At 33.6% G+C, this 25,614-nt stretch overlaps 1 protein-coding gene across 1 annotated transcript; it reads right to left on the bottom strand.

Annotated features, from left to right (window-relative positions):
* Positions 1-5: 5 nt before the first annotated feature.
* On the bottom strand, positions 6-25,518 carry ttc13 (tetratricopeptide repeat domain 13). The gene is made up of 23 exons (XM_073853216.1): positions 25,344-25,518; positions 22,841-22,935; positions 22,332-22,407; positions 22,156-22,226; positions 21,216-21,281; positions 20,077-20,169; positions 19,870-19,986; positions 18,205-18,315; positions 17,880-17,962; positions 17,645-17,786; positions 14,504-14,678; positions 11,939-12,095; positions 11,648-11,778; positions 11,383-11,515; positions 11,172-11,264; positions 9,569-9,652; positions 8,827-8,911; positions 6,657-6,766; positions 3,362-3,497; positions 2,544-2,623; positions 1,347-1,425; positions 1,186-1,265; positions 6-1,044 (listed from the first exon to the last, which is right to left on the bottom strand). The coding sequence occupies exons 1-23, from the start codon at positions 25,510-25,512 to the stop codon at positions 930-932; spliced, it is 2,481 nt and encodes an 826-aa protein (XP_073709317.1). The 5' UTR covers positions 25,513-25,518; the 3' UTR covers positions 6-929.
* Positions 25,519-25,614: the final 96 nt, after the last annotated feature.

Raw genomic sequence — 25,614 nt, 5'->3', positions numbered from 1 at the left:
TTCAACTGATTTTATTGACTGTGGCTGTTTCAGCAAATTAAGTCACAGATTTTCCACTTTCAAGTTTTTTTTTGTGCGCTTAAGGACCCACCTTTATTTCCCCTCACGGAAAAAAAGACACAGTTTTCTTAATTCACAGGAAAATGAAGGAAATAAGTCTCTGCCAAAAAGCACCAACCATGACATGAGTAAGAAAACAGAAAATCTACTTAAAATTGTCCCTTAAGAAGATGCTAAAATAAAATGAAAGATTTATAAGATTAAGGAAATAAGACTCTTTTTGCTTCAAGTCAACTATAGATTGAGGTGCAACTGTTCCCAGTGTTTAAGGTCACATGAACATCTCCAGAATCAGATCGCACATTATTCGGTTGAGCCATTAAATAGAGACAACAAAAAAAGAATGATAAAGAAGCCAGTGCGGACAGTGAACGTGGCAATATTACCAACTTCTGTCTTTCAAACGAACAAAAACATCTGCAAACATATTTCCCCACTGCGTTCAAGTATTCAAAAAGTAAATCAGAGCTGAAGAATATTGCTTAATAAACTCTTCAAAGGACATCTCTGCAAAAAGTCACCGATGTGATTCTAAAACCAAAAAATCTTTGAAAACCAACTGAGTAATAATTTAATAAAGATTTTCAATTATATTCTGCTACATGTCCTGCTATTTTTCAACTTAGATTATGCTTGCAATTGCTGAACGTTAATGACATAAAGGTTAACACAAATTTATTTTTAATTTAAAATTTGTATAGAGTCATCTCACATCTCCATGTTTTTAAAAAAATATAAAAGCTAAACTCAAAGAGAATTTGTACTAATATTTGATATGTAAAAACCATGTAAAACTGAGGACTGTGAGCAAAGATGCCCTGAGTAGAGATGGCTCTTTGTGTTTTGAATATATAGAACGTATCTCAAGTTCAGGATTTCTTGGGACAGTGCGAAGACGAATCTGTGTTTAGAACTTCAATCATGGTTCTCGTTAACTGGAACGTCTCTGAAACCGATGGAAGGTTCTGGTACCAACTTGGCAAACTAGTTACAGAGAAAGAGAGAGCGTAAAAATTGTTAGTGGTTTCTTACATTTTTCAGTAGTAAGAATATAAGCATTTGCAAAAGTAATCGTGATGCTTGCCTAGGATTTAAAACAAGCACTCAATACATTCAAAGTTATACCTCTTTAAGTTCATCCAACTCTTGACGGTCTTACTAAAGCGATCAGGATTGGCTGTAGTCATGGCTTCGAAGTCAAACAGCTGGGAGACACACCAGAAAGAGTGAAGTATTACAATAGATACTTAAGACCATGTGTCATGTTACATTTTTAATTTCTTTACCTTTCCAGATGGGATTCGGCCCAGCACCTCTTTCCCACTGGCCATCAGAGCTCCCATGACCACAGAATACGCCACAACACTGAAGGAATAACAGTGATTTTAAACATGCAAGTTTAACAAACACATTAAATACAGTTCTGAAATAAAATCTGCTTTCACCGAAAACTTGCTAATGTTGCTTAATCTGTACGAGGGAGAAACCGACTGTTCAAAATGCCATTAAATATCAATTTATTTATTTAAAAAGAAAAAAAGAAAAAACTTTGATAAAGAAAAAGATGCATATTTTAAACAGTATTTTTTAAAATATTTTATTTTTTTGTTTGTTTTTACCTGAAAGTAAAAGTGTTTAAATAGTTTTTAAACATGCATTTTAATCTATTTAAAAAGAATACCTGTCAATATCAACAGCTGATAACACAGTGCCATTCAAACGTTTGGGATCAGTATGAATATTAAATGTATTTAAAGACGTTTTTTCTGCTTATCAAGGCTGTTTATTTGATTAAAAATATAGAAAAAAACTGTAATATTGTGAAATATTATTGCAATTTAAAAATAGTGATTTTCTATTTTAATAGCCTTTAAAATATAATTTTGTTCCTGTGAAGCAAAGCTGAATTTTCAGCATCATTACTCCAGTCTTCCATGTCAATTGATCCTTCAGAAATCATTCTAATATGCTGATTTATTATCAATGTTGGAAACATGTGCTGCTTAATATTTTTTGGAACCTGTGATATTTTTTCAGTATTCTTTAATGTATAAAACTTATTATTATATTTATTTATAATAAAATATTTACTTTTTTCTGTATTTTTGATCAAATAAATGGAACTTTGATGACCATAAGACACGTCTTTAAATAACATTAGAAATCTTACAAATAAACTTTGCTTCTTTTTTTATTGATTATGTACAAGTATAGAATAAAGTATAAGTATAAAGTATTAATTCAACGTTCTAAAACCCTAGCAACCACATATTTCCCTTTTTTAATTCATATTTTTACATATTTATCTTAAAACATCAACTTTTAAACCATTTAAACTTTTAGGCTTAGTAAAGGCAGCAATAAAGTTTATTAATATTTTAACCCGAACATGAATAAAAAAAATAAAAAAAAACAGTTTAAATTCCTGATTCTTATGTAAACATTAATATTCTCTAAACGGTATAATTAAATTGTTTGCTTACCTGGAGCCTCTTGACAGTGGCATGAGGTTACAGAAGTAATACACCAGAGAAAGAATTAAATTACACACGGCATCTGCATCCTACAAAGACAGAGAGAGAGAAAGGCAAAAAATATAAATAAAATAAGATAACATAACTGAGAAAATATAATAAAAAAAATAGGCCAACTAATCTGCAGTTCTTTACAATTTTTTTCACAAATAAATTAACCATGACACTGTTTAAAGCAGAATCTATTTTAGTATACAGTATTTTAAAATACTAATTATTCCTGTAATGGTAAAGCCGAATTTTCAGTAGTCTTCAGTGTCACATGATCCTTCAGAAATAATTCTAATATTACATTTACATTAAAAAAAAATATTAAAAATGAACAGAAATGTACTCTAATGATTCTTTACATTTCTTCTAGATTCTTTACAAAAATGTTTATATGTCAATTTTTTTTTATATCGTATCAGTGGTAAAAAAATGTTTTGTGGAAAATATGTACAGGTCAATTTAAAGTTTATCACACTAAATTAATGTGCTAAGCCTTAGGTTTGGGTCTCTCCATGTGTGTTTATGAGAGATGAGACACACAGGTGATAGAACTCTCATGATTCTCGGTGTAACATTTCAGACAGGTGCAGATTCTAGAGCCATGGGCATCGCCGTGAGACTGCGCTTACGTGACACTGAAGTTACTTGCTTTGAGAGACGTGACTAATGAACACACGCCAGCAGTCACACTACAGGTTCAGCAGGAGACAGAAGAGATTGTGAAATCGATGTTCAGAGAAGAACACATACAGACAGCAGACAGATGTTAATCTTACCCCGAGTTCAGTGGAGAGCATCAGGGTTTTGCCTTTGGCAGTGAGATCTTTATAGAGCGCTTCAATTTCTGACTGATACTGCTGCGTCCGCTCATCTGTTGTCTGAGTCTCTACTGAAAACAGCATGTTTCCCACTCTAACACACAAACAACACAAAAATCATTAGCATATGACACACAATATGGCCCAAAACTCTCAACAAGTACTTAAAAAAAAAAAAACTTGCTAAGCAGCCTTTATACATTGTTTGCGTTATAAAATATGTTTGAACTAAAATGGTACAACTCACTACTGTCACACTTTAGTTTGGTGATGAATTCATACTATTGACTATAGTTAAAGGTTGTATCAGCGATTTCTAGCCTGAAACATAAAGTGTAAAATTCAGCTGATCTTTCATCACGATCCGCTCGCTGCCTGCCCCATAAATTGTCTGTGAAAAAACCGCGTCTCTCTGGTCAGCCTAGGGTCCGAGATATGCCAAAAAAACAATCGGCACTACCAACCTTTCCACAGCAAAAACAAACATTGTTTCAACCAATCAGCGTCAGGGGTTTGGTGTTGTGGCCTTTCGCTCCGCCTCCCTCACATCCCTGAACCAGTAGGAAAGTCCACAACACGAACCCCCTGACGCTGATTGGTTGGAACACGGTTTGTTTATCTGTGGAATAGTTGATAGCGCCGATTGTTTTTTTGGCATATCTCGGACCCTAGGCTGACCAGAGAGACGCGGTTTTTTCACAGACAATTTATGGGGCAGGCAGCGAGCGGATCGTGAAGAAAGCTCAGCTGAATTTGACACTTTATGTTTTAGGCTAGAAATCGCTGATACAACCTTTAATAGTGAGAACTGGTACCTAAACTTAGCTACTTTATTACTTAAGTTCCTTAGTTTATGTAGATTAAAATAAATAAAATAAACCCTCAGAGGGTTTAAGCATGATGTAGCATACACTTACTATTAAAAAAAAAAAAAAAAAAAAAAGATTTATCAGAATTTAAAATTCAACATTAGAACAATTAAAGATACAGTCCTTCATTTTTGGCACTCTAGCAGGGAAGAACACTAAAGCCAGAGCTAGTTTTTTCTGTTTATGTCTATGATGAATCACAGGTACTGGGCTACTCTGAAATAGACAGAATATAAAAACATATTATAGGTGTACCATAGTGATTCAATATAAGCCAAAAACATGGTTTGGAAAACAGATGAAGTACCCACTTATTATTTACATTTTTTAAATTTTGAACACAATAAACAACTTATATGTGGGATCATTAGCAGAAATCATACCAGCTTTTACACTCGCAGAGACGGAATGACTGGAAATAATATTTCACGTCTATGATTGCATTCATTAGGTCTATTTGCAGTGTGCCAGCCACCCAATAATAGCAATAAGCTTTGTGCTTTTGGTACTTTTAACATAAAACATGAACTTAATAACATGAATTTACAACTCTAAAATATAAACTCGCAACAGCAAGATTTTTTTTCAATTGTGAGATTTAAACTCGCTCTTGTTCTCAGAATTGCTTGTTTATATCTTGAAATTTTGACTTTATTACATTACACGCAAAGTGATTTTTTTTTTCCCCTCAGAAAAGGTTATATCTCACAATTCTGAGAAGTCAATAATGCAAGATATAAATTAGCAATTGCAAGAAAAAGCTAGAACTGTAAGTCTGTATCTCGCAATTCTGAGGAAAAAAATAAACAACAGAATTGCAAGATGTAAACTTACAATTGCGGGAAAAAAAGGTCAATTACCTTGTTTTATTTTTTATTCAGTGGTGGAAATGGGCTTCTATAATATTTAAGTTATCTCAACAGATCCTTTTATTTAAGTTTATATAACTAATTGCAGCAACATTGAACAGCCTCAGGTTGTAAAAAAAACGCAGAGATATGACATTTATGGAGAAATAGGATAACCTTTCACAAGTAAGACTGTGTTGGTTTATGTATTAACTCAATATTACTGTTTTTTAAACTATGGTGGTAACGTTTCAGGGCCGTGTTAGCTAACAGCTTTGTCTTGTATTGTTAGTTCAGCAAAATCATCTGCTGATGTCTATTACAGATATGTGACCCTGGACCACAAAACCAGCCATAAGGTTAAATTTTACAAAACTGAGATATATACAACATATGAAAGCTCAATAAATAAGCTTTCTATTGATATACGGTTTGTTAGGATAGGACAATATTTGGCAGAGATAGATCTATTTGAAAATCTGGAATCTGAGGGTGCAAAAAAATCAAAATACTGAGAAAAGCACCTTTAAAATTCTCCAAATTAAGTTCTTAACAATGCATATTACTAATCAAAAATTACATTTTGATATATTTATAGTTGGAATTTTACAAATAAAAATCTTCATGGAATATGATCTTTACTTAATATCCTAATGATTTTTGGCATAAAAGAAAAATCTAGAATTTTGACCCATACAATGTATTTTTGGCTACTACTACAAATATACCCCAGCGACTTAAGACTGGTTTTGTGGTCCAGGGTCACATATAGATATTCATAGATGCGTATAACTACGGTTGCAGACCCACAGTTAACTTGCTCTCAAGTGTTCACAGACAGGCTTTGATCATTCCAATATGTACATAAAGAGAGAGAGAGAGAGAGAGAGAGAGAGAGAGAGAGAGAGAGAGAGAGAGAGAGAGAGAGAGAGAGAGAGAGAGAGAGAGAGAGAGAGAGAGAGAGAGAGAGAGAGGGAGAGAGAGAGTTTTACCACAACCTTGGCCATCAAAACACTGCCTGTGTATTAAAATCAACAATGCATTTCAATTTATTGTTATTTTTTAAACATTAAGCAGCTGCTTAGTTTGATTTATTTTCATAAATCACCTCAAACTACCCTGTTCGATGAATTGATTCAAAACTCATTTCATTAAATTGTTGGTGTCTTTAAAAAGTTCACAGAAGCCTCTTTTGTGTTTCTGTATAAAAATGTGTAAGTAAATAATAAAACATATTACTATTTATCATTATATTGGTGCATAGTGCATGCTTGCGTGTGTTAATTTAGTTAAATCTGTGTGGAAAAGATAGATAACCAGGCTTCTCATAATTGTGTGTGATTAAGTGTGTCTGAAAGACACAGTCTATTCTCTAAAGCACCAAATTAATCATCTTATTAATCATCTCCTCCTGCAGAAGCTGCAAATGGAAGCCGTGAGAATAAAAATCCTGGCCTGCTTCATCCCATTAACTGAAAATACATCAAAGAACATGAACTGTGAAGACATTACATTTTAGAATAGTTTAGTTCTCACCGATCTCCGGTGATGGTGATCGTGAAACCGTCGTATTCTTTCCCAGGATCCTTCATACTGGGCACTTTAGAATTTACTGTGAAGCCGTCTCTGGTTTTACTGTTGAACTGCTTTAGATATGCAAACATACAAAGAAGCATATCAGAGAAACATTCTGTCTTTCTTCAAGCGGTTTGTGAGAACATAATTTTTAAATGAATAAATATGTCTAAATAATAAACACAAATGCAAGTATTAAATACCAAGCACAATTATAAGCTGGCAAATAAAACGATTAGCAATCATTGCAAAAGTATTTATCAAAGGCTCTTTCACATCAGCTGTATTATTACTCACAGATCTGGCCTAATACTAGATTACACACATACTTATAATTGTCATGTGTTGAGGCTGTTACATGTGAAGCTGTTTCTCATTATTCTCAACACTCATTATTGTTTTCTGTGAACAAAGATAATTGTTATTATCATATGTAATTGTGTATAAGAAAGTCAATCAATCAATCAATGAAAAATTAAAAAATGTATAATGGCAAATGTATGGGTAAAAGGTTTGGAATTAGTTTTTTTACTATATTTACTAAAATGGCCTCGACAAAACAACGTTTTAGCTCCACGTAAAAAAAAATCTAAGATTATGAGACTGAAGTCGTAATATTTCAAGAATTAAATCAAAATTACGAGAATAAAGTCGAAATATTTCGAGAATGATTTCAAAATTACGAAAATAAAGTCAATGTTTTGAGAACAAGTCAAAATTCGGGAAAATAAAGTCGAAATGTTTGGGGAATAAAGTCTAAATGTTTCAAGAATAAAGTCTAAATATTTTAAGAATAAAGTCAAAATTACAAACATTGTTTGTATTTTGCTATAAAACTGACCAATTTTGAAAACTGAGACTTTGTTTTCAGTTAAAAGTACCAAAAGCACAAAGCTTATTGCTATTATTGGGTGGCTGGCACACTACAAGTAGACCTAATGAATGCAATCATAGACGTGAAACATTATTTCCAATCATTCCGTCTCTGCGAGTGTAACAGATGGTATGATTTCTGCTAATGATCCCACATATATTCAAATAAATTCTAGTGGCCTGGCAACTTCTTTCGATGCTCCCAATCAGGGCAACTATAATTGCTATTATTCAATTCTCGAAACATTGCGACTTCATTCTTGAAACACTGCAACTTTATTCTCGTTATTTCTCAACTTCATTCTCGTAATTTCTCGACTTTATTCTTGTCATTTCTCAACTTTATTCTCGTAATTTCTCAAATTTATTCTCAAAATATTTCGGCTTTATTCTCAAAATATTTCAGTTTTTTTTTCTTGAAATTTTTAGACTTTATTCTTGAAATATTTAGACTTTATTCTTGCAATTTCTCAACTTTGTTCATATAATTTCTCGACTTCATTCTTGTAATATCTCGACTTTATTCTCAGAATTTCTTGACTTTATTCTCTGAATTTCTGAATTTTATTCTCAACATATTACGACATTATTCTTGTAATTTTGATGTTATTATTATTTCCAAGCATATTTTTCAAAGCATACTGTACCTGAAATATTTTGGGAATAAAGTCAAAATATTTTGAATACTTTACAAGACTTCATTCTTGTAATTTTAACTTTATTCTCATAATATTTTAAAAATAAAGTCGAAATGTTTCGAGAATAAAGATTTCGATTCGATTTTATTCCCAAAATATTACGACTTTATTCTCGAAATATTAAAATTTTTTGCTCAAAATATTACGACTTTTTTCTTGTAATTTTAGATTTTTTTATTTTTTAACATGGCACTAAATCTCTGTCATACCACAAAAATATTATGCAGCAAAAAACATTTTTTAAAACTGATAATAATAGTAAATGTTTCTTGAGCACTAATAATACTTGCACTAATATTTTTTAGTTTCCTATAAAAATCACACACAAAAAAAAAACTGAATATATGTCAGACATTAATCACTGGTAAATGTCGAGGGTAAGAAAGATGCTTCTAGGCCTAGAAACAGTCACTAAGCTTGTCTAACCAGAAACATTACTTCATTTCATTCAGCACACAAATTATCCAGTTAATGATTTTAATGATTATATTAAAATAATTAACTGATTAAAACCACTGATGAGCAACTCTACTATTTGCCATGTTTAATGCTCATGTTACCTTCATTATGGGTAGCAGATCCTCCACTTTATTTACATTTTCCAGAGCCTGCTTTACTTCTTGAAGCCCCCGGGGGTTATACGCCCTGACGGAGAGAAAACACACACATATGACAATAATAATAATAATAATAGTGTAAATATTAAATAATAGTGTAATAAAAATAATAAGTGTATTCATAAAAGAACAATGAATAAAAGATAAACAGTATGTGAGTGAATGCATGCATGAATGAGGCAAATAAATAAAATAATAATAATAATAATAATAAGGTGTTTAAAGAAAATAATGAATTAATTAAACTAAGTTTATAACTGAATGTTTGAATGAATGTGCAGTGTATAAAAAAATGTATACTACTGTTCAAAAGTTTAGGAACAGTACGATTTTTTTAAAATGTTTTTGAATGTCTCTTATGCGCACCAAATGTCTCTTATGCGCACCAAAGCGGCATTTATCTGGTCAAAAATACAGTAAAAACATAATATTGTCAAATATCATTACAACATCAGACAACTGTTTTCTATTTTAATATACTGTCAAATGTCACTTATTCCTCTGATGGAAAAACTGAATTTTCAGCATCACTACTCCAGTCTTCAGTGTCACATGATCCTTTAGAAATCATTCTAATATGCTGATTTGCTGATCAAGAAACATTGATTATTATTATCGACTTTCCATTTAATGAGTTGTGAACTAATGAAGTGTGTTATTAAATAAGTAAAATAAAATTTCTTACCCATGATAAACCAGTATTCTTTCCTTTACAAAGCTGAGAATACTACTGAAATACTCCAGATATCTGATATTAATGATCTGCCCTCTGTAAAACAACAGGCAAAGAGTTAAAGTCTTTAAAACAACTATAGCAATAGAGTTATAGTATCAAGTGTAAGCAGTGCAAATTTTTGGCACCTATGTAGACAGCTTAGAGCAGAGTGTCAAACTCTGTCAAACATTACGTGTTAAAAACCCTGAACAACTGTGATATAATATGACTAGCACTGAGTGAATCGCTTTCTGGTTTGATGTGAATTTAAATGCTGATCACCTCGCACGGTGAATGTTCCAAACATACTAGTGTCCGTGTATGCGTCAACAGGTTGATGTTTACAAGAAAAGCACTAAATGAGACATTTCACTTGTACGTTTCAAAAATTAGCTCGCAGGCCACATGAAATGAGGTGACAGGCCAGAATTGGCCCACAGGCCTTGAGTTTGACACTCGTTTCTTCACAACAAAAGCAGCAGCGGCAGCAGTCAGAGCGTCTAAGTGCTTTTCACAAGACATATGGTTTCAAAGCTGCTTTACAAAAAATGCTTGCTTCAGTGTTTCAGTTAGAAAGTATTCTGATAGGAAGTAAATCTATTAACACTCTGCGCACATTTGAGGTGTGAAACTAGTTGTATCTTCTCTGTACAGAATCATCATTATTGATACCAATATTGGCATATACATTTTTAGTTATATCTAAAATTGTTATGGTTTCAAGGTTTCTTTGTACCACGCAGCATGAAGCATTTTCATGGGCAGCATACTGTGGGGCTGGACGATATAGGGAAAAATGTATAATTTCAGATAAAAATTGAAAGGTTAACTGAAATTGTTTGTAGGGCTGCACAAATTAGTCAACATTTTGGGATTATACATCAATATTGCTATAAAAAAAATAATAATAACTAAATAAAAACATTACAATTACATTAAAAAAATTGCAAAAAAAAAAAAAAAACAGGAAATATTACTATTGTGATATTTCACTGTAATATAAAATATATACTGAAATATAATAATAATAATAATAATAATAATAATAATAATATTAAATCAAACAATATAATATAATTGTTTTATTTTATAATTTTAAATATTTATATTTATTATCATATTATATATATAAATATAAATATATATATATATATATATATTCATGGAACATTATCTTTACGTAATATCCTAATGATTTTTGGCATAAAAGAAAAAATGAGAATGTTGACCCATACAATGCATTTTTGGCTATTGCTAATATACCCATGCTACTTAAAGACTGGTTTTGTGGTCCAGGGTCACATATTTATTTGTACTATGGATCAAACTCAAAAGCTCTTTGAAGTCAGGTGAATGCTGATTGGCTGTCAATGTTTTCATCATTTCAACAATATTGTCCTTCATGTCATTTTCAATATAGTTGTGGTGTGGCGAATTAAAATAATCATTAAAACTTAATGGTTCTACTTATTATTAATGGTGTGAACGGCTCTTATAAGTCAAACAAAGTTCTTATTCGATTAGGACTGGCAGCTTTAAAGAGCAAATGACAGGCTGAGGGCAGAAACAGCACCTGATGAGGTTAATGTGGTTGTTAAATCCTCTGCTAAGACTCCTGGCAGGCATCTGATCCAACCACAGCACAGGCTGGTCTGGATCTGCAATCCTGCTCACACCCGTGAAATCACACGCACACACACAACAGCAAAGATCAATCATCAAGACTTGGTAACACCCTCCACATGGCCGTGAGAAGAGCTCAGGCACGTTGGCTGGAATCTGACCTTCTCCATTTCACTGCGATGTCAAACATGTCTCTCCACTGCAGCTGTCTGGTCTTCCCATTGACCCGAACCTTTGAGTTACTCCAGGTGCGCTGCATGGCCTGCATCACCTCTATGGTGGCCAGACCCATCGCTACACCAAACACAAAATAAAAAAAAACAGAAGTGATGATGAGCATGCTTTTAATATTCGAATTACAATTCATTTTGATTTTTTTAACTTCTTTCTAAATTATATGATTTAGTGCTTTTAAAGAGCTCTGACCTCTGTGTATTCTGAGGTTCGGTAGGAACCCTAATGTGTCGTACTGCATCAGTGCACCGAGGTGATCTGCTGTACAGATGAGCTTCTGAACTTCAGCAGAGTAACTGTCAAAGTTCTGAGGTAGAACATCTCTACAATCACAAGGAGAGAATAAAAGAAAGTTACAACATGCAAAAACATGCTGATATCTGGTTATTCATACACATACATCTGATTCAGCTGTGCCTATGATGCACACAAAGACACAACAGACTTATTTTGCTTCTAAATGTAAATGTATATGCTTCTCACTTAATATGAGGCTGAAGTCCAGGCTGTTCTTCATAGTCCTCGATGAGGAAGGGAAGATTTTTGGCCCAGTGGTTTTTAAAGTTTCCAGGCAAATCCTGATCAACATTATACTCCGCAACAGGTACATCCAGATGAGAGTGTAAATAACGGGAGTATTCTATCATATTTAAAGAGAAAGCAGAAAACATAATTTAACATTTGAGCCCAAGTCTAAGTGGTTTATTATGTAAAAGAAATCGTAAATCTTTTATTAAAGATGCTGAAATCAAATTGATTAGGATTTCTTTCTTTTTTTTTTTATGTAATATACTTAATTTGTGACCGTGGACCACAAACAGTAGCCTTAAAGGAACACTCCACTTTTTTTGGAAATAGGCTCATTCTCCAACTCCCCCCGAGTTAATAAGTTGAGTTTTACCGTTTTGAAATCCATTCAGCCGTTCTCCTGTTCTGGCGATATCACTTTTAGCATAGCTTAGCATAGATCATTGAATCCTATTAGACCAGTAGCATCACGTTCAAAAATGACCAACAAGTTTCGATATTTGTCCTATTGAAAACTTTTTAAAAGCCATATTACGGCAGCAAACTTGACTATTACGCCGGAATGGAAGTGTAGTTCCCAATCTTATCAGCCTAGAAACTCGCAGCTTTGCATTTCCACCGGTCTTAGTACACGATATAACTACAGAAGAGTCAAGTTTTAAATACAACAAATATGGAAACTCGTTGGTCATTTTTGAACGCGATGCTATTGGTCTAATAGGATTCAATGATCTATGCTAAAAGTGATATCGCCTGAACAGGAGAACGGCTGAATGGATTTCAAAATGGTAAAAATCAACTTATTAACTCGGGGGGAGTTGGAGAATGAGCCTATTTCCAAAAAAAGTGGAGTGTTCCTTTAAGTAGCATGGGTATATTTGCCAAAAATACATTGTATGGATCAAAATTTTAGCAAAAATCATTAGGATATTAAGTAAAGATCATGTTTCACGAAAAAATTTAATACATTTTCTACCATACATATATCAAAACTTAATTTTTGGTCAGTAATATGCATTGCTAAGAACTACATTTGGACAACTTTAAAGGCAATTTTCTCAATATTTAGATTTTTTTGTTGCACCCTCTGATTCTAGATTTTAAAATAGTTGTATCTTGGCCAAATATTGTCCTAACGTAACCAACTATACATCAATGGAAAGTTTATTTATTCAGGTATGTATAAATCTCAATTTCAAAATTCACCCTTATGACTGGTTTTGTGGTCCACAGGCACATATTATACACACACAACTTTTCAAAAGTTTGAGTTCAGTAAGAATTTTTTAAAAAAAAATAAAAAATAAATAAAAAATACATATATACATACACATACATACATATACATATACATATATATATATATTTATTTTTTTTATTTTTTATTTTTTTTACATAGAAGCTGTCTTTTTTTAACGTTTGATTCATCAGGGAGCAGCAAACTGTTTTTAACATCGATAATAGTACATGTAACTTAAGCACCAAATCAGCATATTAGATTTTTTTTTTTTAAGGATCATGTCACAGTGAAGACTGGAATAATTAATAATTTATATATTTAAATGGGTCAAAGATGATAAGATGTCCACGTACAAAGAAATTTACAAAAGTGATTTTATGTCCATAGAAAGCACATTAAATGCAAGTAAAGTGACTACTTTTAAGGTTTCAGATAGATTTTTGGAGAATAAAATGTCAAAATTTGTTATATAATGTTGTTATATATATGTTAAATAATGTTGTAATGTCATTCAGTGTAATACAATATTTATGAAAAAATCCAAACAGCATGCTTATTCTGACTTGCACATGTTAAAATATAAAAAAGAAGAAGGAAGCATATTAAAATGTATTGTGTTTTAAATTAGTAAAACATTCTTACTGACAAATAGGCAAAACCTAGGATAGTGGCAAATTTAAAAAATGTACAATTACAGCTGTAATTTGTCATTTAATATGTCATAAACTGATTTTTGTTGTAAATATGCCTGACAAGACTATTACACTAAATTACATTTTAGTGGGCGTCTTCTGTAAATTAGGGAAAAATGTATATTTATTTTTTGCTCAGAAAAAACAAAAACAAAAATTAAATAATTAAATTAAATTAAATTAAATATTTTTTGGGGGAAAAACAATTTAAAGCAGTATTACACTTATTGTTACTTATTTTTAAACCCTTTTTTGTCTTTGACCCAAATATAAAACATTTATTTAGAAATTTAAAATTCACAATATTATTTTTGTAGTTTTATCAAATAAACATTTGAATATCTAAATATTTTACCCCATTACAGGGCTCAACAATAAGGATAGAACCAAGACATTGTGATTTCCAGATGTTTTAATTTTTTCTGGTATGTATGAAACTGCTTTAGCAAATTTGGCTGATTTATGTCACCAAGTTAACACCATCTATCTGGCTAACACAGAAGCTACTGAGAGCCAGTGATTTGTTAAGCATTATGTAATGTTTGTTGATGACCAAATACAAGTTTTTATAAAGCTCTAATTTCTCACCTCTGAGATATTTGACTTTGAGATACTCGGAGCTGGCTTTCTGTCCCAAGAGAGGGTCGTTGAGCATGACTTTAGTCTGAGCTTTAATGCCCTCGTAGAACTGGCCCATGGCCACATGACTGAGACCCTTCATGTACTGACACACCTCATTATAGGGTTCCAGCTGCAGACATCTCTGAAAGACAACATTATAAAACACTACTGAAACTAACAGCCACAGAACTCTGAGCTCATGACAGCAGATGAGAAAAATCCAAATGTGCAACCCAAGCAAGAACTGTCAACATCAGATCCAAGATAACAAAAATAAAATAAATATAAAAACTTAACACAAAAAAATGAAAAACACTGCAGTTAAATAAAAACAATTATGCATAAGTGATATAATGACAATGAACTTCAAAAAAAAAATTAAAAAAAATAAATAAATCAATGTTATTGATGTTGTAAAGGACTTTGGAGTTGCGCTACTCTACACAGGTCATTCTGATGGGAAAATAAGTCTACTTAATCTTCAATAAAGAGTCAGCAAAGACATGTCAACAGAACTGATGCAAGTGAATCCATTTAAACAAACAATCAGAGTTTGTAAAAAGAACTTAAAGAGCAGGTCATATGGTATAAATACAGGTTTAAATACATCTAAGGTCAGAAAACATTGTAATTTTTTCAGAATATACATTCATACATAGAGTGATTTGTCAATGATTTCAAAATGGTTTGTTCGCACCAGCTTTGAGCGTAATTCTATAAGCCTACTCTGATCTGATTGGTCAGCTGGCCAAGCATGTTGTGATTGGCACAGAGAGGAGTATTTGAGCAAGTTAGCGAGGCTACCATCTGTGTTGGCAAGTCCGTGGTTGTTTTTGATGTCTGCGGGATGAAGCAACTCAAAGTCAATGCACACATAACGTATCAATTGTGCTTACAGGTTGTGGTTCGGAGACCCTTGTTTGTCCAAATACAAAGATTAGAAGCCAAAGAAGATAGAGCCAAGATTATAGAAGCAGTCCTTGGTAAAATGACGTGCATGCAACAAAAGGTTCAAATTTTATTGATGTGGTATGAAGGAAAAAATTAATGTAAACCACTGATTCTTCACATTATCATCTTTCGGCAATGAAAACAAAACAAACTTGCTTTCACAGCACAGAACATAGTGTCTTCTCTACATGATGCCAACACACTAACTAGTAGGGGTTGCACCGACTAACCGACTAGTCGACTAGTCGACTTTAATGCTCTGCCATGACACTTTAATTAAAATTATAGATAGATAAAGCATACTCCGAAAGCGCTCCACAAGACGTGTGATTATACTATCTTAATGCTTAAAACTGAACAGGAGAATGCACGTTTTAAACAGCTTATTGTAATTGCCATTCGAATCTAATGCACTGCGTTGTAACGCACACACATAGGCTACAGACAGACAGTAGCTCGTACATCACGTGCAGATCGCGCGCACGCAATCATTCAAAAGCGCGGTGCGAAAATGAATTGTCAACACTGTTTTATTATTTCTCCGTAATATAGCCTAGGAACTGAAAACTTCTAGCATATATTTCTTAGTAATCAAAACCCACAGCTTTATTATTAGGCTAGTAGAGAGACGCTGCAAGGTAGAATTAATTCACACACGCAATCGCTCTCTCACTAATGACTTTATATAAATGTAATCTTTACAGTGTTACTTTATCTGTATCTGATTTAGAACGAGCAGAAATCTGTGAGAAATATAACGACCCAAAGACAAAATAACTGATAAAAGCAAAGTATTGTAAGAGCAATAGCCATTTAGGCAGCGCTGTGTCATATGCCACAGCTGTGCACAAGGTGTTCCAGTCTCAGCTCAAGGTTTAGGTAGGCTATTTGTTTAATAATGACGTTATAAGCGACTAGTCGACGTCGACTCAACTTTTATCACATAAATGTCGACTTCAAAAAATCTGAAGTCGTTCAACCCCTACTAACTAGCGGAAGTGTTTGCGGGCAGGTCAGACTGTTCGTATTTTGCGGGCAGGCAGGGATTATGCTAATGCGTTACCCAGTGACGTAGATCAGTAACGGGCAAAAGATTTGAAAATAAGAAGACTCGTTAAGGCGATTCTGAATCAACTGATTCTTTTGATAGACAATATCTTTTTGTATAATGCACTTTTTTTGTGACTGTCTAGATTAAAAAATAGCTACGTTACAAACAGCAAAAAAATATATTTTTCGAAAACCCATATGACCTGCTCTTTAAAGGTGCCATAGAATGCATTGATACAATATTTTAAATTGTTCTCTGATATCTACATAGAAGGTACATAGGAAAGGGCAAAAATTCTCCAGAAACGGCTTTACAAGTCCATTTACAACCCTAGGATTTGTCCCTAGAATGAAATGCTCTGTTATTGCCTTATTTGGAAGGTCCGTGAATATTAATGAGGGGCTCTGCTCTGATTGGCTGTTTCACAGAGCTGCTCATCTCAATAGCTTGCACATGGAGGAAATATGTATTTAATTACGGAGCTCTAGCCGCTTTTAATATGCGGTTTGTTGAATCTGCCGTTTTGAATCGGCAACATTTTACTCTCACTATTGTAATCGCATGTACTCTGTGTAAAGTTATACTGCAGCGACACAAGTACTTACCACACAAGTTCAGATGCTGTCAGTGATGCTCAGGATCTGTAAATCATTTGCCATCACCAGCGCAGTCATCTCTCCTTTTATGTGGTAAGTGAAATCTTATGTACTGCAATGTAACAGGCTACTAGCATTAAGCTAACCATGTCCCTTCATTGGCTCGCCTTATTTTACTGATGTACTGAAGTTAATGATGGGCTATGCAAATGTTGGGGGCGTAACTATTAACGATCACGACTATTCCGTAATAGTCGTTGTTATGTTGGAATTGACCTATTTTTTGGTCTTTTGCAAACACCAAATTTATATAAGGAGGAGGAAATGGTGGTGTTTGAAACTCATGGTATGTCATGTCCATGTACTTAACTGTTATTATTTATCTATGCCAAGGTAAATACAGTTTTCCATTCTATGGCACCTTTAAAGGAAAAGTTCACCTCGAATACACTACCGAAATGGTTCTTAGAGTAAATACAACAACATTTGGGACACATGCACTCAATTTACCTTGAAGTTGCCGATGGCCTCTTGCAGGCTGCCGTGGTGGTACAGCATCATTCCTCTAAGCTGGAGAGACTGGATGTGGTTCTGATCCAATAACAGAGCTTTCTGGAAGCTCTCCATGGCATTCTCAAAATCACCCAACTCCCTGGACACACACATACAAACACATATAATTGTATCCAGAGGAACATTTGAAAGAACTGACTGTTAAAATCATCATGAGTCAGTGGCAACTCACCTGTAAGCCTGACCCAAGCTTTTATATGCATCTATGAAGTCTGATTTCAACTTGAGAGCTTCTTTAAACACCTCTATAGCCTCCTACATGAAAAAAAACAACATTTTAGTAGTAGTATAAACTGTAAACTTTGTCAGTTACAGTAAATATAGTCTACTGTCAAGTGTAAAATGGTAAATCCCTTTAAACTTCAAACTTTCTGCTGGTTTCAGGTCAGTTCTTATATCTAAACTACATACTACATAAGGTTCTTGAATCAGTACATTCTGGATAAGTTCTCACTTATAAAAAAAAAAGTAATGCATTTGTGATTTAACTTTTTTACCTTAAGGAGGCCCCTGTGGAAGAAGGTCAGGCCTTTATAGAGCATAGCGATGGGCTGGTTCTTCTTCAGCTCTAGAGACTGCTGGAAATCCTCCATGGCTGCCATATAATCCTGAATGACAATGAGAGAAAGAAAGATATCTGTAAATATTATACAAGATCAGTAAAAGCCTCCTTTAGCGATCCGATGTGTTTTTGTAAGAAAAATATCCATATTTAAAACGTAAGAATCACTTTACTCTAGCTTGCGCAGTTGTACACGGAACTTTGGGAAGGGGCGTAGCAGTACTAGAACGCTGTCTAAGCTGTTCGCCAATCGCAACGCAGTGGGACTGCTAACCAATCACAACATATTTAGTTTGTCGGAAGGTGGACCTTCATCAAACCCAGAACTAATCGAGCCATTTGTGCCAGCCTGTAATAATGTAAATTATGCAAAAAATAACATGTTTTTCGAACCACCAAGCATGAGAGCATGTTCTAGTGCACCCCAAAACAAAATAAAGACTTTGTAAAAGAGCATAATAGGACCCCTTTAAAAAAAGGCCCCAGAAGAAGCCTTACATCAGCCTTGGTTGTGAAATGCTATTGGCTCTTGTGTGACCAATTGAATCATAATAATATTCGGGAGTATCTTAACAGAACAGGACCATTTTTAGCGATTAAAACCTTACGTATTACTCTCCTCTTCGCATAGAAATATCGTATTGCTTCAGAAGACTTGGATTGCAACACGACTTGTTTGTAATGCTTTTATATTGTTTTTTTTATGGTCAATTTTTGCAATAAATACCTGTGACTGTACTAATATTTGCCTGTTACATGTTTAATACTGCACATAAGTGGGTAGGTTTAGGGTAGGGGTGGGGTTAGGTTCTACAATGAAAGTATGAATTTATTTAAAATTATTTATATTTTTTACAAATGCATACGGACCACTAAATTAAGACTAACAACTGAAAACAATGGAAGACCCTACACGTCGAAAAGTGACACTAAAAGGGGTACCTTGAGTGTCAAAAAGCGATGTCAAGGGGTCCTGACCAAGCGTCAATATGTGCCGAGTTGGGAGTGAGAATGTGTAGCAACAACAGCCAGTTTGCTTCAGAGAGTCAGAAAATGGTCAAGAAAAACTAACAGGGAAGCTGTTCTTATCTTAAAAGAACAAATTGATTACTAATTCCCTTATCTCGTTTTATATCACGCTGTAGTTTATTTATTTTTTTATGATTCATACTTTTTATTTTCTTCAGCCCATTTACAGAAAATTAACCCAAACAACACGTCAGACACTATTATATGTAGATTACTATCATAAATCTAATAAACACAAATATATTAAATAAGCTTAAAGTGGGAAAGAAGGAAAAAAACAGAAGAGGACAGAATAAATCAATTACACTCTTACAATGTGTCTCACCACAAGGACATGCTGTAGTATTTATAATGCTTCAATCAAATTACTGTTTAACTGGATAATAATAAATATCCTTACTTGCGCTAAAGCTGACAAATATGAAGCTTCTGGACTCTGTACCCAGACAGATCCAGTGTTATCTTTCCACTCAGGACATTATATAAAGTGATCTATATGTTAACACATTTACAGTCTATTCAAGCCAAAACAAAAGTGCGTTTAGATAAGACGGCTGTGTCGTGTGTGTACCTCTGATATGAAAAGCAGTGTTCCTCTGTGTCTGTAGAGTCGGGCTGACGGCTGCAGTTGTATGGCTTTAGTCAGATCAGACAGAGCCTCACTGATGCGGCCCAGAGGAGACAGAATCTGAAATCACATGCTTCATTATTACCTCTAAAAAACACTTAATAAAGTCTACATTTTTCAAATTAACAGATTCAATCACTCGTTCCTCACCTCTGCCCTCTGCTCATATACTTCTGGTCTGTTGGGCTCCAGCGCGATCACTCTGCTTAACTCATACAGAGCCAAGTCTGCATTCTTAATGTCCTTCAGAAAGAGAATTTCCTTTATTTACATGTACAGTTATTACTAGAAGCAAAGTTTGATCAAGCAACATGTATACACTACTGCTCAAAAGACTGGAATAGTTACGATATTTTAATGTTTTTGAAAGTCTAATATGCTCACCAAGGCTGCACTTTTTATGTATTTATTTATTTATTTATTTATTCACTTTTAACACCATGCCAGCATCAAGGCTATTTTCATGGTGATCTCTGAATAAATTACACAAGGTATACAAATAATAGACAAAAATTCCAAAATACATTCAGGTGGTACATTTTTAAATAAATCAGTTAAACACATGTTTTTACATTAAAAACAGTACAATCCAATAAAATATGCTTCAGTCATTTTAATAAGGCATCCAAGGCTAAAACAGTAAAAACTGTAATATTGTGAAATATTACAATAAAAAAAAACATTATTACAATTTAAAAGAATTATTTGAATACATTTCAACATTTAATTTATTCCTGTGACGCAAAGCAAAATTTGTGCATCATTACTCTAGTCTTCAGTGTCACATAATCTTTCAGAAATCATTTCAATATACTGATTTGCCGCTCAACTAATCAATTGTTATTTATGCTCAAATATTAATGATGTTTCTTATTATCAATTTTGAAGACAGTTCTTGCTTAATGTTTTTTTTTTTTTTTTGGAAACATGACACTTTTTTCAGAATTTTCTTGATGAATAGAAAGTTCAATAAACAGCATTTATTTAAAATTTTAAATGACTTTTACTGTCATGTTTGATTAATTCAATTTGTCTTTGCTGATTTTTTTTATCTAATTTTTCTATTATATGACACTGAATACTAAAGTAATTCAGCTTCGACATCAACGGAAAAAAACAAAATTTAAAAAAATCATTAAAATATTAAACAGTTCTTATAAATTGCAACAATGTTTTATAATAGTACTGTTTTACTGTATTTTTGATTTTTCTTTTTTTTTTAATGCAGTCTTGGAAAAATCGTAATAATTCCAAAACTTTTAACTGGCAGTGTAAAACAAATGACTGACCTGCAGACTCTTTTTGCCGTAGGCTATTCCTCGTCCATAGATGGCACTGACCAGCTCAGGATCTCCCTGGTGATAGAAGACAGTTCTTTTGCTAAAGTGCTCATAACAAGTTCATTATTACCAAACAATCAGCTTCTTGTTAAATACTACGACTCAATCTTAGTTAGGGTGTTTTTGTTGGTACTCAAATACTTTACAATTGATATACTAATATTTCAATATTAAATGGCCTTCACTTTCACTTCTAGGATGCGGATATAGGATATTCAATGTAAAAAACAATACAAGCACCTTTTTATCCAACTATCTGAATCATGAAAAGTGTCAAATAACAAGGAAACTACAAGATAACCAAGTGATTCAGCTGATCAAGTGACCTCAAAATGTAGCTCCTATGAGCTGAATCGCTGCATAGGAAACAGTTTGTGGTGCATTCACACCATGTCAGAATTTCTTCGCAATATTACTTAATATAGCAACACTATTAACGCTAAAATGAATCCGTCTAATTTGAATACTTAACAGACTAAACCACAACACAAGAAGTAATAGCTGCTGTGCAAATGAATTTTAATAAACTTGTTTTTGTATATAAAAAGCTTATTTATTTTATTTAACAGCTATATTAACTACATTAAACTATATTTTATATTGTTCAATAACTTAAAGAAAAAATATTCCATTTTTAGGACATTAACAGTAGTCAGTTATAGGAACAATAACCTAGAAATATTACAGGAGTGGAGTTTAATTATGAGTTCTGTGAGGATGATTGCTTTTAACAAGTTTTTTAATTTGGAATGGGAACTAATCAATCATGTGCTGTAAGGCCAGAAACTTTCATTTTGAAGCTAAATAGGGACAATTTTGATTTCATGCCGATTTTAACATCAAGTAAACATTGTATCATTATGTGTACATCACTCCCAACAAAACTGACCTGTAGCAATAAGGAGAAGTGTTTAATAGCTTCATCATAGAGGCCATTTCCAATGAAAACATAGCCGATGGCTGAAATGAAAACAAAACACTGTTAGCAGACCACATCAACCAAACACAAGCGCAAATGACACACTTGCCAAAGTTAAAACAATAGGAAACACAGCTGACACACACCAAGTTCTTCATTGGTATTTTGGTTTTCAACAGCGAAAGGAAACCGACGCTGTTCGACAAACAACTTCGCCTGATTCTGTGGTGCCAGAAAGAAAGAAAACAGAAAAACATGTCAGGAAGTTTGTCAACCTCTAGCACTCAATCCAACCCACCAGTGGTTACAAACACAATGTGAAGAGACCCATAATTACAGAGGATGAGGGAAAACACCTTTTCTGTGCTGAATAGGAAGCAGTTTGGTTTTGGATCAACACTCTTCTTGTGTCTTTTTACAGTGTTTTAAGATTTAAAGAGCAGGTGTTGAGAGCATAGTTCACCTGGAAAATTGGTGTCATACTTTACACCCTCTCACCTACACTTTCTTTCTTCAGTAAAAACTCAAAAACAAAATTCTTCAAAGGTTCACCTTTGCGTAATTAAGAGTAAATGAATAATGACAGAATTTTCATTTTGGCCTTAACTTCTTAAATTTCTTTAACATTGTGTAATATAATACAAATACAACTTACAAGTATTTTCTCAGCATTGAGTGAAAAGATGGACTCGCAGGGCGGGTTGCTCCCCTCTTCACAATCTGGATCCTCCAACTGCAGGATAGATGACTCTGATGGACCAAAGCAAATAACAACATCAACAAAAGAAATCAGTTACCGGATGTGACAGATGAAATGACTAACTAAATGACTTTTGCTTGAACTATACTGAGTGTTTTTTTAAAACAATAGACTATCTAGATCAGGGGTGCCCAATCCTGTTCCTGGAGATCTACCTGCCTGCTGACTTTAGTTCCAGCCCTGTTCCAACACAGCTGTCTGTAATTATTAAGTGCTATCTAAAAGATTAATTAATTGGTTCAGGTATGTTTAATCAGGTTTGGAGCAGAACTCTGTAGTATGCTAGATTTCCAGGAACAGGGTTGGGCACCCCAGATCTAGATCATTGGATTCTGACTGGCTTTGCTGCAGAGCCCAAATCAAGAAGTGGCCAGATACAGTACAAAAATTGTATAATGCTTATACAATAAGTTAAAACATGTTATCATGAATGTGAAATCTGTATTAAATGTAGTCTGGGCTTTTTTTTTTTTTAACTAAAGGGATAGTTCAGCCCAAAATGACAATTTTGTTATCAACTTCAAGTTATTCCAGACCTGTATGAGTTTCTTTCTTCTGCTTAGCACAAATGAAGTTATAGACAAGAATGCCGGTATCCAAACAGTTAATGGTAGCTGTTGATTTTCATAGTGTGACAAAAAATACCATGGAAGACTACCGTCAACTGTTTGGTTAGCATTTCTCAAAATATTTTTTTTTTGCACTCAGTATACAGTTGAGGTCAAAAGCTTACATCTCTCCTTTTTAGAATCTGCAAAATGTTATTTTTTCCAAAATAAGAGGGATCATACAAAATGCATGTTATTGTTTATTTAGTGCTTACCTGAAAAGGATATTTTACATAAAAGATGTTTACATATAGTCCACAAGAGAAAATCGTTTTAAAATAAATTTTAAAAATGACCTTGTTCAAAAGTTTACATCCCCTTGATTCTTAATACTGTGTTTTTACCTGAATGATTCACAGCTGTGTTCAGCTTTTTTTGTTTAGTGATAGTTGTTCATGAGTCCCTTATTTGTCCTGAACAGTTAAACAGCCTGCTGTTCTTCAGAAAAATCCTTCAGGTCCCACAAATTAATAGTTTTTTTCCAGCATTTTTGTGTATTTGAACCCTTTCCAACAATGACTGTATGATTTTGAGATCTTTTCATACTGAAGACAACTGAGGGACTCAGTCATATGCAACTATTACAGAATGTTCAAATGCTCACTGATGCTCCAGAAGGAAAAAAAACTGGATGCATTAAGAGCTGGGGGTGAACACTTTTGAATTTGAAGATCAGGGTAAATTTAACTTATTTTTTTTCTTCTGGAAAACATGTAACTTCTTCTGTAGCCTCTTAAGGGCAATTTAGGCAAAATAAGAATGCATTGTTTTTCCTTCTGGAGCATCAGTGAGTGTTTGAACCTTTTGTAATAGTTGCATATGAGTTCCTCAGTTGTCCTTAGTGTGAAAAGATGGATCTCAAAATCATTCAGCCAAGAACACAGTATTAAGAATTATTTTATTAATTCAACTATTATTTTCTCTTGTGGACTATATGTAAACATCTTTCATGTGAAATATCTTATTCAGGTCAGTTCTAAATAAAAAAAACAACATGCATTTTGTATGATCCCTCTTACATCAGTAAAATAATGAACATTTTGCAGATTCTGAAGTGATGTAAACTTTTGAACTAAACTGTAAGAAGGAAACTCGTTTAAGCATTATTAAACAATTTGCCAGTAAAAGGTTACCTAACATAACTTAATCTCTCATACTACAAAGACCATAGTGCCAATATAGACAAATTAAGATAAGCTCATTCAATACTCTTATTATGGGTAACTAGGATTGTATTTCAAGGCTCATTTGGAACAAAACAAATTTTGGAACAGAATACCAAGACAGCAGAGTAACAACAATAGTTTGACATAATACTATAGTTACTTCCTATAGTTTTTGTTACTACTAAAAACAATGGACTCACGATATTTGTTTTCATGGCATTCACTTAAGTTACTTCAAAGAATATGTTCCTCTCCAACCATCATTGTAATGCCAAGCTACATCTGGCATACATACATTATTAAACTCAGTGTCACTCTATAAAAATGTTCTTGCTGCATGTTTATATAGCGATAAGAAGGACATGCACGATGCACCGGAGTTTTGCATGCATGATCTGAGTTTCTACAAGCATTTTTAAGAGTTGCTGCATGTATGAGATGAGTTTGTGCGTGCATGATGTGAGTTTCTGCTGTATGCTCAGAGTTTCTGCATGTATGTTAGGAGTTTCTCCTGTATGATCTTAGTTTTTGCATATATGATCCCGTCAAGCTCTTGTCACTGTAAGCGGAAGAGAGTGAATCAGATACACATATACTGTACATCAGGACGTGGCAGAAGCTCACCGCAGTCCGCCGCATACTCCTCCCACTCGGCCGGAGAGCTGCAGCCGTGCTTGTGAAGGTCGCTGTTGAAAAATGTCAAGGTGGAGAAATACTCGCTGGATAAAATAGCTCCGCATAAGTACAGCAGCGACAGAGCCGCCAGCACAACACCCCCGCCAGCAGGTGCCATGTTGTGAGTAATGTTATGAGCAGGTGAGGGACGGTGCAGTCTGGGTAATGTAGTTACGTGAAGCTAAATTCTTTCTTCCATCAGGACAAAAGAACTACATTT

This window comes from Garra rufa, chromosome 13 (genome assembly GCF_049309525.1).
Source record: "Garra rufa chromosome 13, GarRuf1.0, whole genome shotgun sequence".
Taxonomy (NCBI): Eukaryota; Metazoa; Chordata; class Actinopteri; order Cypriniformes; family Cyprinidae; genus Garra; species Garra rufa.
The sequence above is the reverse complement of the archived record's forward strand: the minus strand, read 5'-3'. Positions and strand labels throughout refer to the sequence as shown.